Consider the following 18,740-nt stretch of genomic DNA (forward strand, 5'->3'; position numbering starts at 1 on the left):
AAACAGCCTATAAATAACCTGATTGGTGAAGTCACCAGCCATGCCTGCACCCAGAACAAAGTCCCCTCGAAATCAGTCAGGATTCTTTGAGAGAGAAAATAAGGCGGTGGCTTGATTTTGACTGACACTCCAGACAGCCAATGACTGGACGCAAACAACGAGCCCTCTCTGAAACGAAAAGCCACGCCTTCTCTCACAAAGAGAGCAAACTGTGGACCAATCGCACGGCGGCTTCAGCGGATCGACAGGGGGCTCGACCAATGCCTGCGCCGCCGTGGCTTGACAGTGGGCAGGACTCGCAGCGCCGGCGGAGGTCGGGTGTCGGCTGACCGGATGAGAGAAGTTTTGTTTCTGTCTGTGGACTTTTCTCAGTGTGTGTGTTTTATTTGCGCTGCCCGTACAGCTGGTTTGCTTTCCCTTTTCTCTTGACCGGCGTGCAACAACTTAGGGCGCTTCTTTCTCACCGTATAAGAGAGACCTCGAGTGTGTGGCACCATGGGGAACCGGGGGATGGAGGAGCTAATTCCCCTTATCAATAAACTTCAGGACGCCTTCAGTTCGATCGGGCAGAGTTGCAACCTCGACTTGCCGCAGATCGCTGTCGTCGGAGGGCAAAGTGCTGGCAAAAGCTCCGTCTTGGAAAACTTCGTGGGCAGGTAAGCACAACCCGCCATTTAGTAGCCCGTCCCCCGAGTCGAGACGAGCCCCAGTGCGCGGCTCGGCGGAGCGCTTCCCTTGTCGAGGTGTTCGTTTCCCGTTCGGTTGAGAGGACATTCTCGAACGGCCGTTACGGAATTGGCGCGGCCGTGCAGCTCCGAGCGTCGGCCTTTGACGGCACTAGAGTACTAGCGAGTAGTTTAAGTTACGTCAGTGTCGTAGCGTACTGAAAGTGCGGAGCGCTGTGGACCTGCTGTTGTGAGAGAAGGGAGAAAAAAAGAAAAGAAGAAAGGATTGTTTGCGGACTTGAGCCGGGAAGAAGTGCGGAAATGTCTTCACCCATGACGTAATTGATGGTGTCCAGGTTTCTGGCTTGGCATCGTGGATTTCTCCTTTTGTGATTCACACAACCATGTATATATACATATTTAACACTATTGTTTCTGCTCATCGATTTGTAATTCTGCAGCTCCCCCTTCTTTTGTTGTCTTGTTTCTGGATGCGGGTGGTTGCATATATTAAAAAATATATTTGTAAATCCTTTAGGAAATGTGCCTCACACACAAGTTATTGTGAATAGATGTAGAACTGAAATCATACTAAAGTCAAGAGCAGTCTTTATAGGGTACAAGTCAAGGTGACCAAAGAGCCACACACTTGCTACACTGGCGTTCATGGGCAGGTTCAAAATAGGGGTGGGAACGTATGGCATGCATATATGTGTATGTGTATGTGTGTGTGTATATATATATATATATATATATATATATATATATATATATATATATATATATATATATATATATATACACTCACCTAAAGGATTATTAGGAACACCTGTTCAATTTCTCATTAATGCAATTATCTAACCAACCAATCACATGACAGTTGCTTCAATGCATTTAGGGGTGTGGTCCTGGTCAAGACAATCTCCTGAACTCCAAACTGAATGTCTGAATGGGAAAGAAAGGTGATTTAAGCAATTTTGAGCGTGGCATGGTTGTTGGTGCCAGACGGGCCGGTCTGAGTATTTCACAATCTGCTCAGTTACTGGGATTTTCACGCACAACCATTTCTAGGGTTTACAAAGAATGGTGTGAAAAGGGAAAAACATCCAGTATGCGGCAGTCCTGTGGGGGCGAAAATGCCTTGTTGATGCTAGAGGTCAGAGGAGAATGGGCCGACTGATTCAAGCTGATGGAAGAGCAACTTTGACTGAAATAACCACTCGTTACAACCGAGGTATGCAGCAAAGCATTTGTGAAGCCACAACACGTACAACCTTGAGGTGGATGGGCTACAACAGCAGAAGACCCCACCGGGTACCACTCATCTCCACTACAAATAGGAAAAAGAGGCTACAATTTGCACAAGCTCACCAAAATTGGACAGTTGAAGACTGGAAAAATGTTGCCTGGTCTGATGAGTCTCGATTTCTGTTGAGACATTCAGATGGTAGAGTCAGAATTTGGCGTAAACAGAATGAGAACATGGATCCATCATGCCTTGTTACCACTGTGCAGGCTGCTGGTGGTGGTGTAATGGTGTGGGGGATGTTTTCTTGGCACACTTTAGGCCCCTTAGTGCCAATTGGGCATCGTTTAAATGCCACGGCCTACCTGAGCATTGTTTCTGACCATGTCCATCCCTTTATGACCACCATGTACCCATCCTCTGATGGCTACTTCCAGCAGGATAATGCACCATGTCACAAAGGTCGAATCATTTCAAATTGGTTTCTTGAACACGACAATGAGTTCACTGTACTAAACTGGCCCCCACAGTCACCAGATCTCAACCCAATACAGCATCTTTGGGATGTGGTGGAACGGGAGCTTCGTGCCCTGGATGTGCACCCCACAAATCTCCATCAACTGCAAGATGCTATCCTATCAATATGGGCCAACATTTCTAAAGAATGCTTTCAGCACCTTGTTGAATCAATGCCACGTAGAATTAAGGCAGTTCTGAAGGAGAAAGGGGGTCAAACACAGTATTAGTATGGTGTTCCTAATAATCCTTTAGGTGAGTGTATATATATATATATAATTTTGTTTTTTGTTTTATTTTAATCTGACTAAAACAAACATCTTGACACGCAAGTTGATATTGGTAACATTCATGTAGGAATTTCTGTGTAGTACCTATATTTTGTAGTGTTTTATTTTACTAATGTATTTTTGTAGTGGTAGTAACATTAGATTATTATTAATAATTGTAGTAGTAATATGCTGAAAAATATAGTTTTTCGCAATTTTATGAATATCTCTAATTTTAATCCAGATTTTATCAAAACAGTGATTCCGTTTTTGGCCTAATTCATATTCGCATCATAGATACGAAGATACTGTGTTGTTGCATGATCATTAATACTTCTTACAACTACGCTATAAGTCGTGCAGTTTGAAATATGAATCTGAAACTCACTGTAACCCTGTACAGTTTATTTACATCTGTTCCACCCAGGCAACATCAATGGTAACTGTTACTGTAAACAGTATGTCAGTCGCTACAACCGTGTTTGATACTTTCAAGGCATTTCATACGGTTTAAACTTTTAAACTGTTTGTACTATTTAATCTAATTAAAAACACGTGTACTGATCATTTTCTGAAAATGTATTCTAGCCGCATTCATACTTTGTGATTAACCTTTATATGGAGGTTAAGTATGAAAACACAAAAAATCTAATTGATCCATGGTTTTGTCTTTACTAATTGTTTTAAAAAATACAAAACCAAACGTTGTAGTTTTGGTAGCTTAGATTTTAATGCAAGTTTAAAAAAAAAAAAAAAATAGTTGAAAGGTGACAATGTCTGTGCTCCTAAGCAGCGGTACACCAGCCCCAGGGCCTGAAGAACACTGACGTCACATTGTATAATGTTTCTTCAGCCAGGTGGCTAGATACATTAGCACAACAATCCTGACTCATCACTCCGATAATTGGACTTCCAAGGATATGCATCTGGGAGGGTTGGCTGATATTCCAATTAGATGGATTTTTAATTAATAATAGTGTAATACTTGTTACTAACAGTTAATTATAATTAAGTAAGCGCCAACCTGCTTTGTGAGTGTTTGTCATTCTCCTGAGAGCAGTGATGGACCTGTGCAAGAACTATGATCACAATGTGTGCTGATTGGATGTGTCCTATGGGTGTGTTCATGATGCTGTGTACACATCACACATGAGCCCAGTGAGCTGAAGTGTAGACTAATGGGGATCACAAACCACTTCAAAGTGTCACTCAATCCACATTTCCCCCCATAAAGTGCTAATAATGAGAAATCCCACCACTATGAACTTATACTGGGCACCATAGCTAGGCTGGATCATAAGCCTGTTTTAACAAGTTGGGTGGTTGCCATTTGGGAAAATTAGGTGCTGTAAAATGACATCCATTGCAAGAGAAGTTGAAATTATAGTGATCTATAGAACTTCCAGGCACAGTTGCCCATTTATGTAAAAAAAAATCACTTATGATTGCAAAGCAGTCTTATCCCCCCTCTCTCTCTCTCTCTCTCTCTCTCTCTCTCCTGTTTTGAATCTGCCTAGACTGCTACGCTCTGCTGTTGCCTGCAGCCTCAATGTTGTATTCGGGACCGCTCGAGAGCAGTGATCTGCATAGTCAAATTTAATGGTACACCATCCCTGTTGATCTCTGCTGTTGGAGTCCTGGTGTTTCCAGCCCACAGATGCTAGGCTATATTTCCTGCTTGTTTTATTGTCCTGTTGGTTTACAGCAGCTTTGACGTGGGAGTAGCTGCTGATAAAGTCTAGCACTCATACTGCTTTGTCTTTATTATGTTTTGAAAGTTTAGTACGATGAAGGACAATAGGATCAGTACGTTTTCTGTTGTGGATTTTTGTTGCCTCAATCATAATGATTTCCTTGTGTGAGAAATGTTTGTTTTTCCTCCTCCCTGGTATCTCCTGACTAATACACGTATTTGTTCAGATTTTTATTTTTTTATTTTTCCCTTACACAATCTGAACTGTCAAATGCTCTAGGTTAGTCTGAAGATCACCATCCCAGTCCCTCTCCAAACTCGACACTTGCTCAGATTCTGTAGTTCTTTAGAAACTGACAGGCTGTCGGCTAATATGCCTGCTACACTACTGCCACACCTGTATGTTTTTGTGGGTTTTGAATTGCAGTTGTTATGAAATGCAAAGGGAAGGTGACTGGAATATCTCCATGGAGCACAAGGGTTAGCCAACCCTGGTCCTGGAGTCCCACAATCCTGAATATAGGTGTGGGAAACCCTGGCATGGGTATCAATATCACGGTTGCAGTAGCTGATTAAATCCTAAAGAATGCCACACCAGTAAGAGATGCTTGCACAGGACAGGGTCCCATAGAAAAAATCTATAGTTGATGATTTGTTGTAGAAAATAGTTTTCTATGATGGATTGGGATTGTATTCTGGGAGATCCTTGCTGCTCTGTGTTTTCAATGGCTGTCCTTCTTGAGGGGGTGGGGTGGGGGGGGTCTTCTACAGGGAAGTATGTGGGAAGAGAGCCGGCGGTGGGCCAAGCTTTCGTGAGTTGTATGCCACCAGAATACAATCAGGCATTCTTCACACTGCGTGCTTCTGGGGTTGGGTCATGAAAAGGGGTTTTGAAATGTCAAAGCATGGCGGTCTTGACCTGGACTCTTTGTGGTGGCTCTTACGGGAAAAGCAATTGCCTACTGGGTTTTCACCAGTACATGGACTCCCATGAGCACAAGGGGAAATGTGTTGACAAGCTGACCTTACCGAGAACACCCCTCACACCCTCCTCGCTTTTCATACAGACATACATGTCTTTTGACTGGGGTTTCCAGTTTGGCAGACAATCAGTTTGGGTTCTGGCTAGCGAGCAGTCTGCCTCAGGGGTCAGCATTAGGTTGCAGTTGAAAGCTCTGCCTATAAAATTAACACAGGGCGTTTAACTCCATGAAACCCCAGGTGAGAGATTGTTGGGTTACAGACTTTAAATTAAGATCGTCCAAGAGCCTGCATTTTATAATGGGTCATGCAACGATCCAATTTAAACCGATCACTATATTGTGCCATATGCTATTGGCAATTCATAAAATCACAGGAATACATGCAGACATAATCAAATAGAGGCTTTTATCAGTGTAAATGCTATTTCCTTTTGTCCCACCAGGATGTAGCAAGGTGACTTAGCAAGAGTTATTAGATTATTATGATGCTTAGCACACTTTTGTGATGTTGAATAGTGCTCAGTGTTTTCAACAGCTATATTCAGGCAAGGTGGCCCTACTGGCTACAAATCGGTGCTGCCTGGCCAAACAAATGCGTGTACAGTGGGTAGGTATGGGACGGAGCTGACAGAAGATTGCATCAGTCGAATGCGGATTTTAAAGCATTAAATCTGTCGAGTGTGGATGCAATTGCGGACGTAGTGTATTTAGTTGTAGGTTGAGGGGCATTTTGTATTTTGCTACAGTTTTTATTTAAAAAAGTATTTAACACATTTAAATGCTATAAATGTGAAACAGCTGAAAAAAACATTAGGTCATAGTCCTAAAATTGAAAGTAATGGAGTACTTTTAGTCTTCAGACATTTTGAATAAACTGTTCAGATGCAAAAGTTTCAATTCAACTTGGTTTCTTAACATGTATCTAATACTACTATTACTAGTCACTTTACTACTACATGTAGTTTAGGCTGGTAGTTGTACATTACCTTTCACAAGCAGCCCATCACAGGGGGAAGTTTACATGCATAGGTTTTAACTTGTGATGTGGTAATGCACGTGCACGTTTGGCATCAGTTATGAGGTCAATAAAAAACGTCCAGAGAAGGACAGGGTCAAACCCAAATACTAGAATAAATGATATACAAATGAGGAAAAACAAAAAAGCATGCCCATTCCAAATATAAACAGTATTAATTTTGTATATCCTTAAATGGCAGCATTATAGAAGTGCAAGAATTAAAGGTAAAGTAAGTTACGTAGGAGAAGCATGGGGTTGAAAGAATGGCGCATCATCCCGTCTCTCTGTAAAATAACATTGGACCGTACTGAGTGAATGAGAGGACTGACTTCATGCATGTGCGTGTTGCAATGGTAGACAGAAATATTTTGCTACAAATTCAAATTTGTATTTTTTAGTATTCGACAGAGTTTGGATCTGCGAGTGTGAATTCGAATTTCGTCGCAACCCTAACAGTGGGGGGGGGGGGGGGGAAACAAAATAGTGTTTTGTATTGGCAACCTAACGCATGTTATCAGGCTTAACTTAATCAGAATAAGAAAGGAGGGATTTTTTCCTGTGTGTGTTTTAAAACCAAATCAGATGGGGAAGGGAAACTAATATACCCCCACCTCCTGCCACAGTTTCAGTGTTATAAAGTGCTTAGTCAGTGACCTTCAGAGCAGCATTTGACGTGACTCAAATGCTCTACCCTGGCCACGTTTTGGAAGTATTTTTTCTTGGAAAATGATGACCCAGCCTTGCTAGTGGCCTAAGCAGAAGAATCCCGCTGCTTGTGCAAGAAACAAGATGTGTAAATTGCAAATTACCATGACATGTATGCTACTGCACTGTACTTCTCCCTTGCAAGTAGAACTGATGGATATATGCAGTGACACTAAGCTAGGGTGATGTCAAAGTTCAGCTTGGAACACTTTCAGGTACTGTCCCTGCGGGTGAAGAATGGCTACCTGTAACCAAGACTGTTTCTAGTAAGGATGTTGACACTGGGATTTGTACAGGCACTGATTTAAAAAAAAAAAACGAAAACAAACACATCTTTGCCTTGTCGGCTATTGCTGGTTACACATGACAAAGGGCACATAGCAAGGCCTTATCAAATCAGCTTGTTTTTCTTACTTCAAGCACATTGTAGTTCATGATGTTCTTATATGTGATCAGTGAGTTGCTGATGAGCCTGTTCATGCCAGCTTTTCGTTGTATTTTTATATAGCTTGTCATTAGTAATTTCCTTCCCTTTTGCACTTCCTGGCTACCAGCTGGGAGATAATTAGGACATGTCTTTGCTTACTTTGCAGCATCCCCAAACGATTTAAATTTGAAAAACGATTGATCTGTGTCAACATGTGCCGTTCGTACTGGAAGTGATCTGGATAACGTATCAATGGGTTTGGAAGCCTTTGACAGATTGAATCCGCTCCAGAGCCAGGGCTTCAACGGAGAACTGCCCTGGTATACAACTGAGCAAACCTGTGGTCAGTCATCACTACAATGACAAATCCAGCAGTGTGTTAGATTCTGTTCCCCCCCCCCTCGCAATTCTTCCGTGAGCACAACCCACCCCCCGCCCCTCTCACACAATTGTGCCCTGAGCTACTTTCCGGTTGAGGTACTCAACAAATTCTGGGCGGTAAAGAGGTACTTGGGTCGAAAAGTTTGTGAACCCCTTCTGTAGATCAATCTGATCTTCTCTTATACCTTCACTGTATTCAGTTTGTGTAATCACAGGTTCTTCAATCAGGACCCACCTGTCCTGCTTATGTTCGTTCCAGCTCGGCTATCAATTACTTAATTCCATCCTGAGCTGAGGTGGTAATATGGTTTATCTGTGGTTTTTCTGGATTTGTACACCAATGGGGAAATATTTAATGATGTAAACCAATTAAAGTTTTGAAAGTGATACAATTAATAGTCAAATTCAGGCCATTTTTCTTTTAGTTCAGTTTAAGGTTTCAGTAAAATACCCAAGAACCCAGTTGACGCGGTAAAGCCACCGGTGTAAAATATTTGTATACTGCTGTTGTTACCCTTGTAACATTGCAGAACCTTGAGAAATGTTTGTGCATCTCGTTGGATAAAGTTGTCTGCTCAGCAACTTAATATCAATCATAATGCACTGAAACCTGAGCTCCTGTACATCTAAAGGCCTAAAGCATGCAAATTTGTGTTTTACATTTCTATGAGAGGGAAGTGGGAGTACGGCTTGTGTTGAGATCCCTGAGTAGGTGTGTGCGTGGCACTCGCGGTTTAGCAAGGGAAGGCCTATTTGCCAATCAACCCTTGTGATGTGGGCACAGGTGTCTCCAGAGCAACCCCATCCGCTCCTGCAGTCTGCCTGTACAAATGCAAGTCATTAATCCTCTTGGGACAGTAGCACTGCAGCTGAAGCCCTTTTGTTTTTCCACACCTAGGCTATACATTTAAGACCCTTCAATTTTAGTTTTTCTCCTGTCAACTCCTTTTTAGCAGATTTTTAAACCGGATTTGTTTTAAAACAAATCCTCATACAGAACCGTTGTTTGTGCGTCCAGAGCTCAAGCTTTTTTTTATTCAATACAATTCAAAGACAGCCTTCTAGTTCGTATTTACGAGCCATCTGTACAACTATTTATTTTTAATCCCTCTCTAGTTTAAAAAAATATATAAAACGATTCCTTTGTGTTAAGTTGGTCCAACACAAGGGAGTCATCAATCGCATTTCCCGTTTAAGGAAACGACGTCTGCAAAGACAGTGCAGTGGATCTCTGTACTTCAGCTCCTCTCTCTGGGGGGAGATTGCTGTGGTACATGGCGAATGTAGCTTAATGATGGTTTATTACCACTTAGAGGTCAATAGAATCAGATTTATTGGGGTGGATAATTAACAGTAACTATCTCTTATTAGTATGAAGTTTATGCAGCTGAAGTTGCTTTTTCAGAGTCTGGAACTCTTAATTGATAAATGGATTACAGATTCATAAATAGTAAGGTGCTGATCGTATCACAGATGTCTCAGCCTTTTACGTCTTCATTGCAGTGCTTTTTGAATACAGTTCATCTGTACATGTTATGCAACATATTTCCACGATCTAGATGTAGATCATGGCTTGTATAAGTACATATACACATTATTGTGGTGATGGAGAGGAACAGTAGGAACTGTTGACTTAGCGAATGCTGTCTTCTACACTGTTCTGCAGACTGGTCTCGTGGCATGCAGTGCACTGCAGAGGTGTGTCAGAGTAGGAGTTCACTTCTCCTATGGGACCACAGAGTCCACTGTGGCTTGTTCCATACAGCATGGGAACAGCACAGAACAGGAGAGGAAGCTGGCCTATTTTTAACACCAACACTGGAACAAGGAACAACCTCATTGATGTGATCGTTCAAACAATAGGATCACCCCTCCCAGCCCCTGTTTTTCTAATCCTTTGTTGTCAGAATGCACATTTTGCCAGGGCTGGATTAGAGAGACAGAGAGGGTGTGCACACTGCCTCAGGGGGGCATGTTGCTGTTCTATTTCCCTCTCTCATCCCTCTTGTTAGTGCTAACCTAAATACCCTCTGAAAAGCCAGCCCAGCCTTTTTCCCCCCCCAGCCCATGTCTATGGGAGATACTAGATCACAAATAAGAGCAACTAGTCAAAACCATGCTCTTGAGTTCACCTCCCTAGGTGGTGGAAGAGCACTTCCCCACCTAATCCAGCCTTTGATTTATATTGCTTTACAATGCTTCAGCACAATTAAGTCTCCCATTACCATCGCGGGGTAATATAATGGGCTTTTCATTTTTTTGCAAGTGGAAAGACAGATGTAATCAACTAATAATCCATGACCTCCCTGCTTTTCTGAATGCATTGATCTTTCTAGCCAATGTGGGATGCATGGCTGTCTGAACGGTTTGAAGCATGGACTTGGTGAAATTGAAAGCTTCGTTTGCGTATTGGACCTGCCACCTTACAACCTCTTAACCTCACGGCAGCAGTTGTCAGGTAGCTTGGTACAGGTCAACCAGCTCTCCATTGCCTCAGCAAGTGTACAGGTTTCCTTTGGTGCTGTAGCGTTGCATGATTTATATGTCCTCTTAGCAGTTATATAGCATAGTGTGACTTTTTATAGCTCTTTATATAGACTTCAGAGTTAATTGACATTTTATGGGCGTTTACCCTCTTTATCGAATTCCAGTTCTGTGATAAAGGTTTGCAGAGCTTTTATGTGGGATCTCTTAAAGCATATGGGATCTAGATCTTTTGGGCAGGAGGACATTTACATTAAATTATTTGTCATTTTGCAGACGCTCTTATCCAGGGAGACTTACATTTGTACCCATTTATACAGCTGGGCATTTTACTGGACCAATCTAAGTGAAGTATCTTGCTCAAGGGTACAACAGCATTGCCCCACCCGGGATTCAAACCAACCAAGTTATGAGTCCAGAGCCCTAACCACTACTGCACAGTGCTGCCTCTTTAAGTTAATTAAGGATCAACTAAATTAATAAATATTTGAAAAGAATTCCACCTCCTGGTTCTAAATTCATGCTTGCTTCACTTCGTGCCATGTCTGTGTTCAGCAGCAGAACCAGCGTTTCTCAAGCTCTGGGAGAACAAGTGTGTGCAAGCCTATAATCATATGACCCCACTTCATTTTAATGGGCAAACTGGAGCTGCTCTGATCTTGTTTCATTCCACAGCCCTCAGTGCAAATGCTGCCCCATATGCCAGCCGCTTCTGAGCCCATCTATAATTCACACGCTCTCCATCAAATTTTCATTGAGAGAAACTGCATCTGATTAACACAGCGCTACCGTTCTGACTGGCTTTTCCCTCCAATGCTTGGAAACAAGCTTAGCTGATGTATAGTGTTTTATTTTGGCGTGCGGGCGTTCTTTCCCCCTTGGTGGGGAGCTTGCTGTTCTTCGAAGCCACGCACACTTTATCAGCTTTGATGTTAAACTAAATCCTCGCAAGGGCTGTGGCCAAAAAAGCTGAAGAGATTAACTCCTTTTGCAAAATTCTCCATCTACTCTGGCTACCCTTGCAACTCGCACACAGATCAGCTGACTCACGCTGATTTTCCAGACACACTAGTTGAAAGGGCCTGTGAAGCCAGTATAACCAGATTACATATTTCCTAACTTAATCAGCAATTACTGGAAGAGCCTGCTTGTTGGCCTATTTTTTTTTTACATTGGGTATGCAGTCAGGGGCGTGGTACACTTTGCTGATTGCTATCACATGCCTCTGAACCATCCTGGGTGTCTCAGGCTTCCACCAGGACAGCCACCAGATAGCAATTAAGCACCAAGTGAAGTTTGATCAGATGCGCTGCCATGTTGACAGGAGAGATTCCTGTCCGTGGCTTGGACATGGTCCAAGTTAGTTGGCTTATTCTGCTTCAGGCGCTGACTGTGTGAGTGTAGGTAATAGTGCTTAAGGGGGAATTTCTGTGGCACAAAGGGTTTGATTGTGTGACCCCTCCCTCCCACCCTCATGAGAGAATTGCTGATAAGGAGGCCACAGTTTCCCTGGAATTTAAATAGCAGGAATGAAGGGGGTGCCCTTGTGGCTACCAGCAAAACATGGCGAATGACACATCGGGAGCATCCACAATTCTGTTAAATCTGGATTATTGCTGGCATGCAGGGCATACCCACTAGAAACACGCTTTGGTCTTGTGTGGTAGAAGGTAAACTATTATTGCCTAGACTTTCTCGACTGAGGGAGTGATGACTGTCCAGGAGGACGAGGTCATCAGAAACCATCACACTTGGTGGAATGAGCCAAGATGCTTCTGCAGTTTGTGGTCTGTGGGGAGGGATGCAAAGCAGGGAATGCTGAGAAACGGTGTTCATCACTGGATAAGCCTACTTGTGCTTGGAGGAATAAGAACCCATTTCCACATTACTAATCCAGTCACTCAAAAAATAAATAAATGCAAAATCCCAGATTGTGAAACCAAGAGGTGTGGAAGGGGGAGAGTCTGACACAAGAACAAACGAGCATCCCTGTTGTGGATTTAAAAGCCAACTCTTACATAGTCCTGACACCCTTCCAGTCTGACTCTGCTCGTACAGAAATGAGAGTAGACCGCTGCTCTCTGTCAGCGCCCAAGTGATGGAAAATATTATGCAGAGCAGTCTGCTAGGAAGAGCTGAACAACTGAAAACAGATCAAATTCAATAATTGCGCATTAAACTGGACTCTGACTCTCTCTCACTTACACACACACACACACACACACACACACACACACACACACACACACACACACACACACACACAAATGACTTCTTTTTGCCGGCTGTCCTGATGCAGTGTGGCTTCAGGCGAAGGGGGTGGCAAAGCTCTTTGTTCATTCTGTCTGCACTCTCAAGTTCATTGTCCACTTGCAGTCCCCGGGTCGGTGAACTGGCCTATGGAAAACATAAGCTCCTTTCACACTATCACACCGACCTGGGTTATGACCCAAACTTTAGCATCCTGGGTTCTGATAGGGATTATTGTGAGAACCTAGACATGGGTTGAAAGTGGGTCGACTGGGGAAAAGAGGCCACTCGCCTCAGGAGGTGGGCCAGACAGCCAGCCAGCACTAATGCTGGTCAAGTGAGACTGAAGGCTCTGCGTACCATGGAGTTATCCTGGCCCACTGGACTAAATTTGATAATGTGGGTAGGGTTGGCCCAGTTAAAGGATGTGTCAAAAGGACATTATATAATGCGGGAGAAGTCTCTGGCATAAAATCACTTTTCCCTCGTTTCTCCTTTGGTGTATTTTATACCAGTCAGTATGCAAATTATTTGCATACCATGCAAGTACCATGATGTCTATTTTTGAAAACCTCTTCCAATGGATGCTTTGTTTTGTTGGCATAAGGAAGGTAGAGGATTTATTTAGCTCACTGTTTGCTCACAGTAGGTGTATCGGGTGAAGTAGGAGGTTATATCCGTGTCAGGCTTCAATGGTCGTTTACTCAGGCGTTCACTGCACCGCTGGACCTGACTACAGTAAATTGGGGTCAGTTCCAAAGTCTCATGCCTCATGCTTTTGGGATTAGCACTTTTTGTGGGGCCAATTTATAGCCCCTAGCCTGATGATCAATCTGCCATTCTCGCCCATGAGAGTGTTCCTGTATGAACTTGTGAGTACCAACTGCAGTGGAAACGGACACATTTAATGCACTCTCTGGCCAATCTGGAGCACCTACCGTAACTTGGGTAAAGGTCATCCCTTCCTTTTAGGATATTCTTATCAGTCTAACTGCTCTCAAAGATTTCATGTGGTAATTTTTTTTTTCTCCTGCACCCTAATACATGCATCTCAAATCCATTTGAAAAAAAGTGCTTTTTAATGGGATTGCTTTTTATGTTATTGGTATTTGTCAATATTTGATTGCATATACATTTTTCTATGTGTTTATATGCAATTAAATGTATATTGGCTGTATACTTCATATTGTGGCAGTCCACGATACTTTAACACCACAAATAGTCAGACTCCATAGCGCTAGCTAACACGGTGGCCCCGAACGCAGTGAAGTATTTCTGAAGGTAGATCTGATCTCTACCTGTTTTTGGGCCCCCATTTGCTATAACCCCCAAAAATCCCTGGAGGTTCCCTTTTTGTGTTAACCAGATAAAGATGAAGGGTTCAATCAGAGTGCAGAAATGGAGACCTGGTAAAAATCAGCTGCTGAATCAATGCCTGTCCTGTCATTGTTCATTGGTGGAAAGGCTTATATGCTTCCCAGTACAAAATAAATGTATTCCCAGGAATACATTTGTCATACAAGTCAAAAACTCTTAAAAAGGGGAGGATGTTAGATTTATTTATTTGGCTTAATTTTGCAGGGTGACTTAAAAAAAATAACTATTACATCACAACAAATTTTAAGGTTGGTCTCTGTTGTAGTGTGATTTATCCAACCTGGTGGATGCAATGGGCTATGCAGGGACATCATTCAAGAAAAGCTGGTGTGCTTGAAAAGAGAACTTGTACAGCTAGAAACGAGGTGCTTGTGATCTGATCATCCTAGTGCCGCTGTAATGGAGAGAGCAGTATTTTTTTAAAGCAGGATGATGGATTGTAGTGTAGTGTAATGGTATTTACTCTCCAGAGCACTTGTCTTGTAAAACAATGGTTCCTAGTGCAGAACGATGGAATGGTAAAACAATTAGCTGAATTCTATTGAAACTGAGCTCCTAATTGTCTTATTTCACAGTTGTTTTGAGCTACTAAATGGTTGGAGATCATTCAGGTAAGCAGTTGACAATGGACAACATAATTTAAGAGACCAGTTCCTCCATGACCAGGGGTGAGATCCCCTGTTCCCCCCTTTGTTAACTTTGAATTTATTGTCCATTGCGAGTAAGTGTCACTTACTGATCCACTAATTCAGGCTTCCCCCAGGGACTGATGTACAGCGTTTGTATGCTGTGCTCACAGGTGGAAAATGTGAATACAGGGGCAGCTGTATTTTAAAGGAAGCATGACATGTTGAGCTTCGGGTGTGTGCTGCGTGTTGGTTAGCCACAGAGCAGAGAGGAGTGACTCTCTCAGGAAATAGCCTGTCAGGACCCAGAGAACTAGTGCAGAAAGCCACGACGTCCGAGCACTGAAGAGCTGGGTCCTAGGTGTGCAACAGCAAGGATTTAAAAAAGTATTTTACTGATCAACCCTGTTTAAAACTCCAAACATTAAAAATAACATGAGATGTAAAAAATCTGTTGAAAACCTCTGCCCCAGAATGCAGCATCTTTTAAGGGTATTTTCCAACAAAACCTAAAGTATACATTTTATAAAATGTATTTTTGGTGTATTTTTTTTTATATATACACACACATATATACAGGTCTATAGGAATAAATCATCCATTCAAAAACAAAACCAATCCTTTTATCAAAGAATTGGTACAAAATGTGGCATTTCTGCATCCACAGCTTCACACCAGGCCCTTTCACTGCCCGCACCGATACTGCACCTTCCAACAAAACTCTCCTTCCATTGATTGGCTTGAGCTTATCTTGAAGTGTTTTTATTAATCCTGACAAGAAAAAAGTGTATTCATTTTATTTTTCTCCTTTGAAATTCCTGGAAACATCCAGCTGGTTAGGAAACTGGTATACATCGCTTTTACTTTCTATTTCTATCACCTGCTGGGTAATGTCTCTACAGGACCACAGGTGGAAAAACAACACCACTAATAACAAGGAGCAGTTGGAGAGAGCTGGGGAAAACCCCTCCCACTAACTGTAATGGGGAATTTTGAACATCATTTGTTAATCATTTTTCACAGACCTTTGTCCCAGGTAACTGAAATGTGACGCATTTTCTGTAATCAACTGAAATCCGGGCAGTGTGATTTTGTACTTTCGTGGTAAATGCAGTGCATTGTGTGAAGGAGCATAGATGCTCTTGTCGGACCGATGCTGTGTGGACATAGACATTTAGGTGCAGCTGTGCTTGGTCTTCTGTGGTACCCCCCAGGTCAATTTGGCATAATTAATGCATTTGCAATATGCAACACTTGTATGCTCTCCTCTGCTGCTACCCGTTATATTTACTCTAACCAGTCCTATTGGTCATTCAGCGTGCTCTGACCCCTGCTACACACAGAATCGTGTGTACACGTCTACACTTTCGTACTATGTGTTGTACTGACTTGTAGTTCACTTTCAGGTAGGGCTTCTGCTGTAGGTTGTACTTGATTGGACTTTTTGTTCTGATCTTAGTTTTCTGCAAAGAGGATGAATGGCTGCAAATTGGGCCTAGACTAAATCAAAACTTTACCTGCCCTCCAACTGTAAAGTATAAACCTGGTGTCTTTCTTTTGTGACTGTCGCCCTTGGCCTGCATGCTCCCCATTACTCAGCCTGGTATAGATCTCAAAAGGGGGAGCTTGCGCCCCCATCTTGGTATCTGCATTTGACTCTTCTACCTGTGGAGAAGGCCAAGGTTGTTGGTCAGAGAGCTGGGGATCTATAATTGAGTAGGCCTGTAACCCGAGCTTTTTTACACCACTAGCTCAGCCTGCTCAATCATTTAACAGCTATTAATAATGAAGCCAACCCTTGGGTGGCCTGGTTTCTTCTGAGAATTTGATAGGGTATGTTGTATGTTTGTGTTGTCAGGCGTGTGTGTGTGTGTCCACAACTGTCTCTGCATTCATCTGTGTTTGTCTCTTTCTCTGTGTGATTCTCTCACCCTCCCTCTCTGTGTATGCGTCTCTCTCTCTCTCTCTCTCTCTCTCTCTCTCTCTCTAGCTCTGTGTGTTGCTCCCTGTCACTCCCTGTCGGTGCAGATAATTACCACCCAGGGGACTTTCACAGAGCAGTGTGCTGTTTAAAAGTGGCAAATCAGGTTCTGTCTATTGCTGTGTTGCATTGTTTGGGGCACAACAAAGAAAGTGTCCGTCCTTGTGTTGGTGTCAGTGGGCAGGAGAGGACATGAAAGTGAACCCCCAGGTAGGGGGGGGGGGGTGGAGGCGGTTGCTCTACCAAATATACAACTAATCCAAACTGTACAGTTAAACTCAACCAGAGCCTAACTTTACGGGATGAAGGCCCAACACTCGCACAACCCACCCCAATGACTAGGCCGTACCACACATCACAAGTTGGTAGAGGCAGGCCGTCCGCAAGTGCAGAGACGGAAGCAGCCTAACAGAACTTCCTCTTCGTGTTCGGCTCCGGCCGGTGAATGCCTCACATTGCAGGAAGTTCTGATCTCTGGCACACTGTTGCTTGTTTGAGTGTGGACCTCTACATCTCTCCCCACCTTTTTTGCAACCCACACTACATCTTTGGCAGTCCACTTGCAAGAGGTTTTTGCTCGAAAGCCAACAACCAAAGCAATCTGATACTTTGATAATTTGGTAAAAGGCGCAGCTTCCCCTTTTAAGTGCAGATCACCTTGCATGGGAAGCTAGCTAGTCACAGCTGGCTGTGATTATGGCTTTGGTAAATCGCAATCAACTAATGTAATGGAAATAAGACTTCCCTAGTACTGCACACACATTGTGGTGTGTTCCTGATCTCTGTGATATGTGTAGTGTAGAAAGCCACCCTCCAGCTCTGGCTATCTCATGTATGTCACCTTATTCTGAGGTGTGGAGCTCAAATCTTGTGTGTGTGATCCTGTATCTTGCATCATGGCACACTGATAGTGGGTATAGTCCATTTGGGAAAATGCACTGACAATTCAGAATGCTTCATTGATTGTGATCTACAGCAAGACTGAGCTGGTAGAAGGAAGTTGTAATCTAAACCAGTCCTGTCACCCCAGACCTACTTTGCAGAGGACTGTAAAGCTGAAGAGAGGAACAGATCTAATTAAGTGGGTTAAATGCCACCTACGCTAGACCTTTGACTGTTTGCAAGCTTCTTTTACCGTCCTGGCTTCATATGTGCTGACGCATTCAAGATTTTTGGGGAACTGTAAAATTAATAAATGCATAAGTTCATAAATTACACATGGACATAGCTTTGGTACAGTAGACGACAACATGGGATAAATTATATGAATGACTAAAGCAAAATGCTGTTTAAGGTAGAGCTAGCACAGCTGATGAGTTTGCCAAGACTCAAATGGTGCCATCTTGGGAGTAGTTGAACACTGTGTGCTTGGGATTTGATCTTTTCAGCGGTCAGTGTGAAGTGGCAATCTGTTGGCAGTTTACAGTTAGCAGTCAATGCAGAGAAGATACCAGACTTGGAAACCTTATCTAGACAAGGGTTCATTCTTGTCCATTTCCTGATGGATTTTGAAGCTGATAACCACTAATGGGTTATAAAATAATACTGACTGAGAGCTTTAACTGCAAGCATTTTACTTGGATTGCCTACTGTGTGAAGGTCTTATTAAGGCTAGACTTTTTTACAGCTGGTAGGCTGACATGTTAAAGTGAGTATGTATATAGTTTATTTTTGTTATACATTATAGCCAGCCATTTTATTCCTTTGGATACCTTTTTGTTTGAAATGCTCCAGGTATTCCATCCCTGATCATAATGTTAAATACGGGCCGGGGAAAGTGTGCTGTTCACCATTTTGATTACTCTAAGCCAAAACCTAACCGGTTTGATCTGACTTCTCTCTCTATAGCCCTGGTGAAAACACTGTTGTAACCAAATGCTGGCTTGAAAATAAGGCTTGAAATTAATCTGTGTTTTCTGTTATTAAAAAAAACAAGGAAGCCAAGAAAAAAAAAAAGTGATCTGGGTAGATCTTAAGATGGAATGTCGAGTTTCAAATGACATCAAGAACCCAAGTTCTTATTCTTTATTCTTTTTAATCAGTTCCTCTTCCTTTATGTTCTTCCCCCTGGGCCTGTCTGTTTTCGAACGTGATGGACCAAAGCACTCAGATGTCTGGC

The 18,740-nt window shown here is 42.8% G+C and overlaps 1 protein-coding gene across 5 annotated transcripts in view; it reads left to right on the plus strand.

The window, feature by feature from the left end:
* Positions 1-214: 214 nt before the first annotated feature.
* LOC136752605 (dynamin-2) overlaps positions 215-18,740 on the plus strand; it is a 70,116-nt gene continuing 51,590 nt past the window's right edge. For 2 of the 5 annotated variants that reach the window (XM_066708089.1, XM_066708087.1), the window contains exon 1: positions 287-656. In XM_066708089.1, the coding sequence (XP_066564186.1) occupies positions 496-656 (161 nt within the window). In that variant the 5' untranslated portion in view covers positions 287-495. Of the gene's footprint in view, positions 657-18,740 lie in introns of all 5 variants that reach the window. The other 3 variants (XM_066708085.1, XM_066708088.1, XM_066708084.1) reach the window with 3 other exon arrangements.

The sequence above is a fragment of the Amia ocellicauda genome, chromosome 7, assembly GCF_036373705.1.
Source record: "Amia ocellicauda isolate fAmiCal2 chromosome 7, fAmiCal2.hap1, whole genome shotgun sequence".
NCBI classification, from domain to species: domain Eukaryota; kingdom Metazoa; phylum Chordata; class Actinopteri; order Amiiformes; family Amiidae; genus Amia; species Amia ocellicauda.